Consider the following 11296-nt stretch of genomic DNA (forward strand, 5'->3'; position numbering starts at 1 on the left):
AGTGCAAAATGTTTTTTTTTTTAAATAATAAAATAAGTAGAAAAATGTAAGTTTTGAATTCGGAATGGCTGAATCTTTAATGAACCAATAATGGTTATTTTGTACCATTAGATCTATAATAATAATAATAATAATAATCATTGTTTGAATAACACTCTAGCTAGTAAAAGGGATTAGGATTATTAAATAATGATGAGTAAAGTTAGAAGATGTTTTGCTTGAAATATCTTTGAATAATGAATGAATGATTATGGATCCGACCCGAATAAAGAGATCAAATGAAATGAAATAGGCTTTTGCCTTGCCTTGCTTTTTTTTGTCATTTTGGCCTGTGGCTTGAGGGGGTGAAGTGTTGAACAAGAAGACGACAAAAAATAGGGGTGCAAGAGGAGCGAAGCGGCACGGCACGGCTACTAGAGTTCCTCCTCAAATACAATCCTTATCTTCTCTCCATCTCTCCCAATCACATTCCCAATCCCAGCATGGACAACGACCAACAACCTCCGCCCCCTCCACCGCCCGCCGCGGCCCCCCCGTCCTCGGCGTACCAGCACCTGCTGCAGCAGCAGCTTCAGATGTTCTGGACCTACCAGCGCCAAGAAATCGAGAAGGCCACCGACTTCAAGAACCACCAGCTCCCCCTTGCCCGCATCAAGAAGATCATGAAGGCCGACGAGGATGTCCGCATGATCTCCGCCGAGGCCCCGATCCTCTTCGCCAAGGCCTGCGAGCTCTTCATCCTGGAGCTCACCATCCGCGCCTGGCTCCACGCCGAGGAGAACAAGCGCCGCACGCTCCAGAAGAATGACATCGCCGCCGCCATCTCCCGCACCGACATTTTCGATTTCCTGGTAGACATTGTACCTCGGGACGAGATCAAGGAGGAGGCGGCCGGTATTGGGCTGGTTGCCCCCCCGGCGAGCGGGGTGCCCTACTTCTACCCTCCAATGGGGCAGCCGGCGCCGCCGGGGGTGATGATTGGGCATCCGGCGGTGGATCCCGCCGGCGGCATGTACGTGCAGCCGCCATCGCAGGCGTGGCAGTCCGTCTGGCAGGCGGCCGATGATGGGGCGTTTGCCGTTGGTGGGGGGAGCTCTGGACAAAGCAATCTCGATGGCCCACAACAAGGGTAACCTTATTTTTTCGCTTCTTCAACTATTTTCAGATCTGATTTTCAGCCATACAATTTTTGAAATTTTTTCCTTCATGCTGGTTAATTGATCATGTAGAGATTACTGACCTATTTCTCTTGGGGTGTTGGGTGCTTAAAGGACTGGAATTTCTTTTGTAGATTGTGGAATGTGCATTCCTTTTCTTGCCAAAATAGTTGAATACTTGAATGTTCTTGTTCCAGGTCCCTTTGGTGACAATGAAAATTTTCGTATATATAATGGTTGAAGGCAGTCCCTGTTCTGTTCTTTGGTTCCTTGAACTTACATTACTGTTATTTTCAAAGAGCTGCAGATTAGACATATGCGAGTTTGTTGTATAAGGTACTCTAGCAGATGTCTTATAATTGACACAGGAAAGTGCTTAGAATCATTTCTTTGGGTGGTTGTTACCTACACTGGAGCACTTTGGAAACCATGAATAAAACATTGGATTTGTTTTCCATGGTAGCAATATGGCCTTTCTAAACTTGCCCTCCCCACTTCGCCCCTAGCCCCCAGTGTTGGTTTCAAGAATGATCAGTTCTGGTTTTTGATAAGTTAAAATGTCAACTTAATGCATTTGTGTGTGTACGTACACTTTTGGACACTTGTGCATGATAGCGACAAGGAGGAGTGGAGTCGAGGAGACAGAGAATGTCTTTGTAGTTTACCTATTGGTTTGAAACATCAGAGATTCTCAAATAACGGTCGCATGTCTGTTAGTGACAAAGAAGTTTCTATTCTTTGTCTACTTTATATATTTCAAGTCCTTGTTGCATTCAGTCAATTATAAATGCTTCAGCTGCATTATAGCCCTGGTACATGAAGGAGGTGCAATAATACATGTGATCCTGCAATTGGCAAGAGAAGTGATTTTATCAACAAAGTTGATTTTGTTGTTTTGTGATGTTTTTCTTATTTTTCTAAAAAAAGGGAGGCTGATTCTGACAACCTTGTGTGGACATAACCATAGTAATCTCTTACAATTGGGTAATTGGACTTAGAATGCAGAGCCTCCTGACCATGGCTCTGCTAAATCTAAAGTCCCCACAACGCAACTGATGCATGAGATAAGAACTAAAGCTCTAATAGTAATTGATGGAAAATCCTATGAGTATGCCTTAGACCACTCAATCAACCCTCTTTGTAGTTGTGATTTGACCTCTTATTTTGGTCAATTCTTTCTTATAGATGCTCAGATCCGTCCAGAAGTAGAGCTTTTGAAAGCATGTTTTCTTTACTAACTTGTATCCAACTCCAAGGTGTCACAATGGAGATTTTAATTTTTTTCAGCCACCATAATTCCTTTCCATTGGCAGTTTAGTGGTTTATAGATCTTGGGCAAGCTATTCACCCGTCCTTGGATTTGATGATTCTTAAAAGGGTAGACTGAATGTGGACCTGATCTTTGGCACACTATGTACAAAGTAGCTCCTCTACAACTTGAAACCCTAATGATCCAAGCATTTATAGCACAAAGTGAGGGTACACTGATATGGTTGGAGGTTGCTTGATGGTATGAAGCATGGATGCCTTGAAAAGGTTCTATGTGCAAGACTTATTGGATACAATATTCGTTTGGACATGTTAATGTAGGACATGGCACCCTGTGAGTTCAATGGTGGTGATTTAATATATCTTATAATCGGACTTTCTCTCTTTGATGATTACTTCTAATTACTGAAATTAAATGCATCACTAGTGGTAAAAAGGCATAACTACTTCTAAGATTAGTAGTTTATTTTGTATGTTAAAGAATGTTTTAATATATGGATTGGATCTCATGATGTTTTAATATATTGCAACTGTAGCATACCGAACAAAATATGGAAAATCATGATTTTTCTTCTTATATCCATTCCATATCTCATTTTTATCAAATCTCTGAGTGCATATCCATATCCATGTCATCTGTGCTGAATAAGACTTACTGGAAAACAACTCCACGTGATGCATGACTGATGTCATAATCCTCCTGGTCACTCGACCAAGATAAAGTTGATATAAAAGCGCCCCCCCCCCCCCCCCCGCATTAGATTCCTGCATTAAGTCAACGGGTTGTAAAACCCTTTTACTGCATCGTCATAGAAAAGCACAATAAATACCCTGACAAAATATTTCTTTGCAATGGCATTGGCACCGTGAATTGCACAACTGTTGAATCTATATCTCCCCGTCCAGTTTGCATCTGATGGATTTAGGCTTATGAGTATAATGTGTCACTAATTATGCAGATACAATTCTCCCTATTGTTGTATCTACCAGTATCCTGTTCTGCCTTCTTGATTCCTGAAACATATCAAAAACGTGTTCTCACACTTGACATTCTTCTCTTGTGCAGATAATCGGCTCAGGTCCCAGATGCTGCAATGCTGTAAGTCACATAATGGAAGCGTGCTTGCCTTGCCCTTGCATTCTGGGTTTTCGTTGTTAGTTCAACTATAAACGACCCGACTGGTTCTATTTCGGACCAGTGATCGTGTCGTACTGTTAATACCCCTATGAAATCTGGATCGTGTGCAGTGTTAGAGAAATGCTTCTAGGACTAGTCCTATCATAATTAATGTGCAGTTATGGATTTTGAGTCCATATAATCTCTTTTTTTTGTTTTGTTTTTACTTTCTCATTTGTGATGATCTATCGTCTGAAAGTTGTCTGTTATTCTGCATTCATAAGCATCCCCTGTTCACATCCAACAAGTAGCATGGTTGCATTTGTTTCATTTTGTGTGTGTATATACACACACATGGGTGGATTTAACAGGTAGTTTCATACAGAAAAGACTCCATGTATTCTAACAATTTTGTTCAAAGCATGCCCAACTAAGTTTTTGTTCTTCCTGGGATATCATCACAGAGGATATAGTAATGATAGATATTTAGAATTCATGTAGTACTCCATCTTGACAGATAGAAGGCTTATGATTGTTGTTATGCTTCGTGGGATATTATTATGGGCCATTTCTCCTTGCAACTGTTGTTGTACATTTTATTTTTCATGGTTTTAGATTCCATGTAGCTATGAATCCCAATTAGTAGAAATTAATGAGTTGGCGATTTTGTTGTAATTGTCTCAGGATTGATGATTGTACCACATCTCTGTACATTTGTGTTTTCACGGCTTTAGATTTTATGTTGCTGATAATTAATAAAATTAAGGTTTTGTGATTCCTGGTGTTATTATTATTGTAGGGTTGATTAATTAATGTACCATTTCTCCGTACATTTATATATACATGATTTTATTATATTTATGCGGTGTTTGGAATGGTGTTTGTGGAAGGAGGAAAGGAAAGAAAAAATTATTGTTGTGCTGTGCATTCAAAGTTATGTTCTTTTCTTTGTATTAGATTTCTGTATATAAAATTGTTATAAAAAAAAAAAGATCTGTTTCTTTCAATCTAAAAATATCTTTTTATATTGATTGGTTGACAGTTTTAAAAAATAAATAAATAAAAATGTTAATTTTGTGTTAGTACATATATTCATATTTCATGTATCATTCTTAACATGGTTAATGTGTGTAGCATCATACTTTAAAAAAAAAAAAAAAAATTAAACCACAACCTCATTTACTGCCCTATCTATGTTAACATTTGGCACGGTCAAACTGTGAAATTGACTTTTTTGGACTTGTCATTTAAGCTACAAAGTGATTGTGAGAAAGACTGAAAGTTAATAATGTAAGGGCATATTAGGAATCTAAATCATTATTTTAGATTAAATATATAAAGAAAAAAACATGATAAAAACACTAAATAGACGAGATTTGAAATTTTGTATAAATCTTAGAAAGTTAGTTTTGACTGCATAAAACATAATAACAATTTTTCATTCTATTCGTTCCCTTTCTCTAAGAGATCAAAAAAATAATTTAAATACAAATGAAGAGAGAGACTTCTCATTAGTAATGTTATATTTTAGAAGTTATATAATTTTAAATGTTTTTTAAAAATAATAAATAATATTTTTTGTAAAATTATTAATTACTTTTAAAAATTATAAATATTTTAATTTTAAAAACATTATTAAATTAATTAAAAATATTTATAAATTTCTAAATGTGAAATTTAATATTTTGTGTCAGCCTTGTTATATCCATATTCATTCCACATCACATGTGGCCTTCGGGCAACATTGATTTTTTACCATGAGTCGTATAATATGTTAAAATGAGTAAGTTAATAGAGTATGAAGATAAGATTAGAATATTGTTTAGATCAAAATATGAAATATTTTAGATAAAAATAGAAAGAATTACAAGATTTATGTTAGATTATTTGTTACTTTTTTTGCGATATATGTTAAATGCATATGATAAGAATCAAGATGAGAAATAATTTAGATAAAATTAGAAAGGATGACAAGATTTATATTAAATTATTTGTTATATTTTTCAATATGTGCCCCACAGTCATAGCCTAGCGATTGAGACCATACACGAGTTAGAATCTAAGGAGTCCTGGACTTTAGTTGTTATATAGACAGCGTTAGGTCCCGTGTTCGAATCTTGTTGCTGAATTTCGTGATTTACCTTTTCGACTGTAATCTTAGGGTTAAGCTACGGAGACCCTTAAAGTGAGGACTTCACCTTTTGGAACCTAAAATAAAAAATTTTTACAAAATATTCTTATTATCAAATTCATTCAAAACTATATGTTAACATCAACAATAAATTTATAATTAAAATAATATTTTATAATTAATGTGAATTGTCAAAAAATAAAAATGAAAATTAATATTTTATTTTCTAATTTTATGTTTGAAAATATATACTAAAAAGACTCAACAAGTAAAAATAATTATTGGTGGAATTACAATCATTCCACATAGATAATTAAAATTTTTTTAAATATATTTTCATAATAGATAATAAAATATAAAATTAAATAAAATAATTTAAAAATAGATTAAAGGAATTTATATTAGATAATAAAATATATAGAGAGAGAAATTTAAATTTTAAAAATTTGTGAAAAGAATAATATTATTTAAATTTTAAAAATTATCAAAATATATGATAATTTAAAAATGTATTAAATAACATTAATTATAATATTTAAATAAATAAAGTCTTTTAAAATTAATTTTATTTTAAAAATAAGACTTAATAAATTTAAATTTTAAAAATATATTAAATGATATTAATTCTATTACAAAGGTCATATAGATAATTTAGTCAATAAAATATCAGATAAATTTAATTAGATAAGAGTAAATAAATTTATCTATAAAAAATAGAATTAATTACAACGATAATTACTCAACTTTGCATTCTGTTATTATTTAATTACTGAACCTTAAAATGTTACCTATTAGTTACTGATATTTTAAAAGTATTATTGTTTAGTCACTGAACTTAAAAATGTTACTTGTTAGTCACTAAACTTTAAGTTCAAGAGTGAAGGATGAGAAATAATTTTGAAATATTAATGATTAACATATAACATTTTAAAGTTTAGTAACTAAACAGTAACAGTTTTAAAATATTAATGAGTAACAGATAATATTTTAAAGTTTAATGATCAAAGAATAACAAAATATAAAGTTAGCGATTATTAATGTAATTAACTCATAAAAAATTATATAAATATTTAAAAAAACAAATATTCAAAATAATTTTTCTTCTTCTGACCTCATATATTAATTAATAAATATTACTTTAGAGAGGGAAAAAAAAAAAAAAAACAGAAAAAGCGCCACCTGTTTTGGTACAAGAAAAACAAAACGCCAGTTGTACGCGTAAAAGATAGATAGATAGGTAGACAGATTAGGAGGAGAATGGTTCAGTTGCGATGCCAGTTGTTGTCCAGAACTTGCTCTGAATTGGACGGCACGCATTTAACGTTCTGCTATTCAACACCACCGCTCTCTATCGTAGAAGCCGACCAAGAAACAAAAATCTCCGAACCGCTCCCCAGAAAAAAGGCAAGAAAACCAGAAAAAATCCCTCCGGCTTCCCACTGCAGATCTCCATTACCGTCTCAACCATGGTAACCTCTCTCTCTCTCTAGTCGCAGTCGAATTCATGTTTTGTCTCGGTCTTAATCGCAAAATTCCAGTTGAATTTTCGTGTACAGATCAGTCAGATCTGATGAATCTTTTATGATCTGGCTCTGTTTTTCTTCCAGTCATCGATTCCTTTTTCTTCCCCCTATTTTATCCATGAATCTTTTATGATCAGGCTCTGTTTCTGTTTGCATGTTGAATTGATGATACCGTAATGAGAAGCATTCACCGAATGCTTGTGTGGCAGGGTTTTATTCGGGGAGATATAGCATGTTTGTATTTGCTTGGAGATTGATATTTAATTTTGAATTGTAGATGGATGTTGGTGATCTATTGATTGCATTCAATTGATCATATTTGATATTCGTAAGGTTGTCAGGAATTTCTATCGAAATTATATTTGACATCGAGTTCTGTAAAACTGTTTATGCATAAGAGTGTGCAGGAACTAAAGTTAATCTTCTATACAAGATAAGAAATTCTCTGCAGTGCACACATCGATATTTAGTGGGATTTAAGGGTTGTAGTTGTTGTTGTACAACTATATCCATATTTCTAATGAGATGAAGTTCACAAGATTAGAATTATCTCCTTTCTCATCCTTTGACAGATTATCTTACTCTATTGTATATTTGTATTCTCAGCTTTTCTTCCTTCATTTGGAAATTGATATATCACAACCAACAGCCGTCTGCATAAAGCAGATGGCTTAGTTTTGATCACATTTGGTTAAAGGGCAATTAATGTCATCTCTTTTTTAGATGTTTCATATATTTGGAAATGAGATGTTGGACAAGTAATATCTTAATTCTCCATTGAGTATATTTTCATGACCCTGGCTTCGATGCCAAGGCCTAAATGAAGAGAATTTGTCATGAGTTAATGCTAGTAATCAGTGTACTCAGGAGTCATGGGTATATCACAGTTTTTAGGATCTCAAAAAAATAATTCAACTAATTATTTTGGGTGAAGGTTGTGGTGATGCATCATGCATGATGGCTCTTGTGGTTAATAAGTAGTCACCCCAAGAACCAGTTCTTGTAAGTATTGTCTATTGAGATTTTTGCTGAAATTTTACTTAGGGCTTACTTCTTCTTTGAGTGTATGTGCACAATTGAGCCAGTATGCGAAGATGCATACTCGCAAGCTATATTATTTACTTCTGAGTGCCTCACTTTTTAAATGCTCACTGTATTCTTTGTAACTTGAGTGCCTGGTTCTTCACCACTCAATGCACATAGCTCATTTTTATCCTTCATAATTCTACCATCCGGGTCTTCACCACTCCATGCACACATGTTCCTTATAGTGACAAGGGTGATCATGGAATTCTCATCCATATGTCAGTGTATTAATTCTGCATCATTCCTTCAAAAGAAGTTCTCATGGAGTCATGGTGCACCTGAATTTCAAGTTCATGGCATTAAATTGTTAAACGTTATTCAGAGCCCAACCCCACACATTCTCTACACAATGAAAACAAATGTGCAGGAGGTTTCTGTGTACCTTTAGTGATGATACGTGGGCTATTTGAAGGTTTTGTGTTTTATTTTGTTATTGTTTTTGTTCACCTCTAATATCTTTTACAAATTAGAACAAGTTAACTTGCTTCATATGTTTGTCTATCCTGGAACAGAGTTCACTGGGAAAAAGACAAGACTGCATTTACCTGTTTATTCCATTTTTTATATATTGCTAGTGCTAGTTGAACCTCAATATTTTTGCTGTGCTATTATTCACAAACCTTAGAAAAACTAAGGTTATTTTCCTATTCCATTGGGTTCTGCCATAGTTTTTTCTTATACCAACTATTTGTCAGCTCTTATTTTTTCTAATGCATTTGCTTTCTCTCCTTTGCTACATCTATAGACAACCTCAAGGCGACTTGCAGATAGGAAGGTGGAGAGATTTGAGAAGAACATCAAGAGGAGAGGTGCAGTTCCGGAAACATCAACAAAGAAAGGAACCTCTTATCCAGTAGGGCCTCTTGTGCTGGGGTTCTTTGTATTTGTTGTCATTGGATCCTGTAAGTTTCTTTCTTGGTTAAACTGTAGTAGTGTTCTAATGTTGATGCGCCACTGTGTATGTGATGTGATACACAAAGTTTATTTTACATAAAGCAATAATGAGGTGTGCATTAGCCTCCCATTGTTGATAGAAAATGTGCACCCGTTAGCCTTAGCATTTATGCGTTTGACAGTTTGTATTATCCAGGAAACTCGCATAATTCTGAATAGGAGGGTCCACTTTGCCCAATGTCCAACTAACAAATATCTCAAAAATTCATTATTTGCACAATTAAAATTGCTAACTTGTCTATAGGTCAGTTATTCCCTTCTCCCTGATGCACCTCCTGAAGTGCCAGGGACCTTCAGACTCTGCCAGTATCCTTTCTTGCTCAAATTACACCTTCTTGAACTTTGAAGAACCTAGCTATAGTAAGCACTTTGTTCAAACTTTCATGAAAAGGGTTTATATTAGGATCCGAATTTTTACTCAATTTAACCCATATTTTGTATAAATACGGAAGTGCCATTGTCTCTCTAAACCTTTGATGTAGACAGCCAGATTCACTCCAAGGATTTCATCCAACTGTATGTGGGAGAACATATGTTTAACTTCAACCAACCTGGAATTGAAATGCATCAACACATGTCATACGTGGTTTCCCATACATTTGCCTGCTGCTGTTGGACCGAGTCCCAGGATAAAGGTGCCATAAATATATATATATATATATATATAAAATATAAGTAGAATGTTCATTAAGGTGCTTTTGTTCAAAAATTGAAATTAATTCCTATAGTGGGGAAATCACCTGCTAGTTCCTATATCTACTGACTACTGGATAAGCCTGGGGGATGTCAAAGAAATCTCTAGTGGTGGATTTGTTGTGACCTCTGAATCTGTGGAAGAATCGCTCTGATGCATACGATGGAATTTCACTACTTTCTGTGTTGGCTGTGACTCTTAAGATGCGACAGAGAAGAAGTTTCGGTATCATATCAACTTTTTGGTTTAGGGGATTGTTAGAATAGTTAAATTCACTACCCACTCTCTTCATACTTCATTTTGCTTGTAGGTTATTCTGAAACATTTTCCTCTTGAACACACAATCTCTTCATACATAAATTTGCTTGAACCTTTTACTGCTAATAATTTGTCTAAGGAAACCAAACGTGGGACTTTCATTGCTCAAGTAAATGGTTCACATACATTTGTCAGTTTGTCCTGTTTATATAGCAACCGTTATGGTTTAATTGATTGGAGTTTCTCTTTTTTCCTGTGTGCCAGCTTTGTTTCAGATAATTAGGACAGCAACAAGTGGAGGCATGGCTTGAATGATAAATCTTCCATACGTAGGAAATGTTTGCAGCTTTGGGCTCGTGTTGTCTGGCCATCTCTTGGTTTTGTGTAGGATCGACATGAACTTTTTCCCCTAGTTTACTTGTTCTTGTTATGTAGTGAATGATTAATGTGATACCGGGAGTGCATGCCTCTCCTACTGGGGAAGCTAAATAAAGTATGTGTTCCTCCCTTGCAACTAAACCCCTTTTGCAACTACTAATTAATCGTTATTGTTCTCATACGGCCCCTTAAACAAGACTTGCTTTGGTAATTAATGTCGAAACATATCTCCCTCTAATATTACGGACGCTTGATTATGACAGGTGAGCACTAAAGCTTTTTACCTAACAAAGAAAACAAAGTACTAATAGTTCGGCCAAAGTTGAGGTTTTGATTTCAAGCGCAAATTTCAATTGCACGCACATAAGCTTCTTGTGATGGTTTAAAGTGAAGAGCAGTGCGCATATAGACCTACAGCTACAAGTGCACCCCCGATCCCATTAACATTTTTACATCATTTATGTCAATTTATTAATTACTAGAATAAATAGAGAATTCATAGCTTCACAGTCAAATCAAAATTCAAAATTTTATAAATAATTATAAAAATTTTAATTTTTGTTTGAGTGATCGATTAAATTGGCAGTTTATCAAAAATTAAAATTCAAAACAGACTACTTTGATTGATTTTTAAATTTGTTAAATCATAATTGATCGCTCCTTTTACAGGATCTTATTTCGAGTTAATTTGATGTGATAAATTTAAGTGAACATTTTTTTATGGCCCGC

General features: G+C 34.7%; 2 protein-coding genes across 2 annotated transcripts; both read left to right on the plus strand.

Moving 5' to 3' along the window:
- Nucleotides 1-228: 228 nt before the first annotated feature.
- LOC127794544 (nuclear transcription factor Y subunit C-1-like) lies at nt 229-4318 on the plus strand. The gene is made up of 3 exons (XM_052325720.1): nt 229-1129; nt 3493-3525; nt 4228-4318. The coding sequence occupies exons 1-2, from the start codon at nt 483-485 to the stop codon at nt 3494-3496; spliced, it is 651 nt and encodes a 216-aa protein (XP_052181680.1). The 5' UTR covers nt 229-482; the 3' UTR covers nt 3497-3525; nt 4228-4318.
- A 2598-nt stretch (nt 4319-6916) lies between these two features.
- LOC127796013 (uncharacterized) lies at nt 6917-10746 on the plus strand. Its single transcript, XM_052328043.1, has 3 exons — nt 6917-7143; nt 9029-9185; nt 10454-10746. The coding sequence occupies exons 1-3, from the start codon at nt 7141-7143 to the stop codon at nt 10498-10500; spliced, it is 207 nt and encodes a 68-aa protein (XP_052184003.1). The 5' UTR covers nt 6917-7140; the 3' UTR covers nt 10501-10746.
- Nucleotides 10747-11296: the final 550 nt, after the last annotated feature.

This window comes from Diospyros lotus, chromosome 2 (genome assembly GCF_014633365.1).
Source record: "Diospyros lotus cultivar Yz01 chromosome 2, ASM1463336v1, whole genome shotgun sequence".
Classification (NCBI taxonomy): Eukaryota; Viridiplantae; Streptophyta; class Magnoliopsida; order Ericales; family Ebenaceae; genus Diospyros; species Diospyros lotus.

What these genes read in the sequence shown, in the direction of transcription:
- LOC127794544 (XM_052325720.1), top strand. Translation starts at nt 483, where the DNA reads ATGGACAACGACCAACAACCTCCGCCCCCTCCACCGCCCGCCGCGGCC.
- LOC127796013 (XM_052328043.1), top strand. An exon ending in ATTTGTTGTCATTGGATCCT is followed by an intron (nt 9,186 to 10,453) that starts GTAAGTTTCTTT and finishes CCTGTGTGCCAG; the next exon opens with CTTTGTTTCAGATAATTAGG.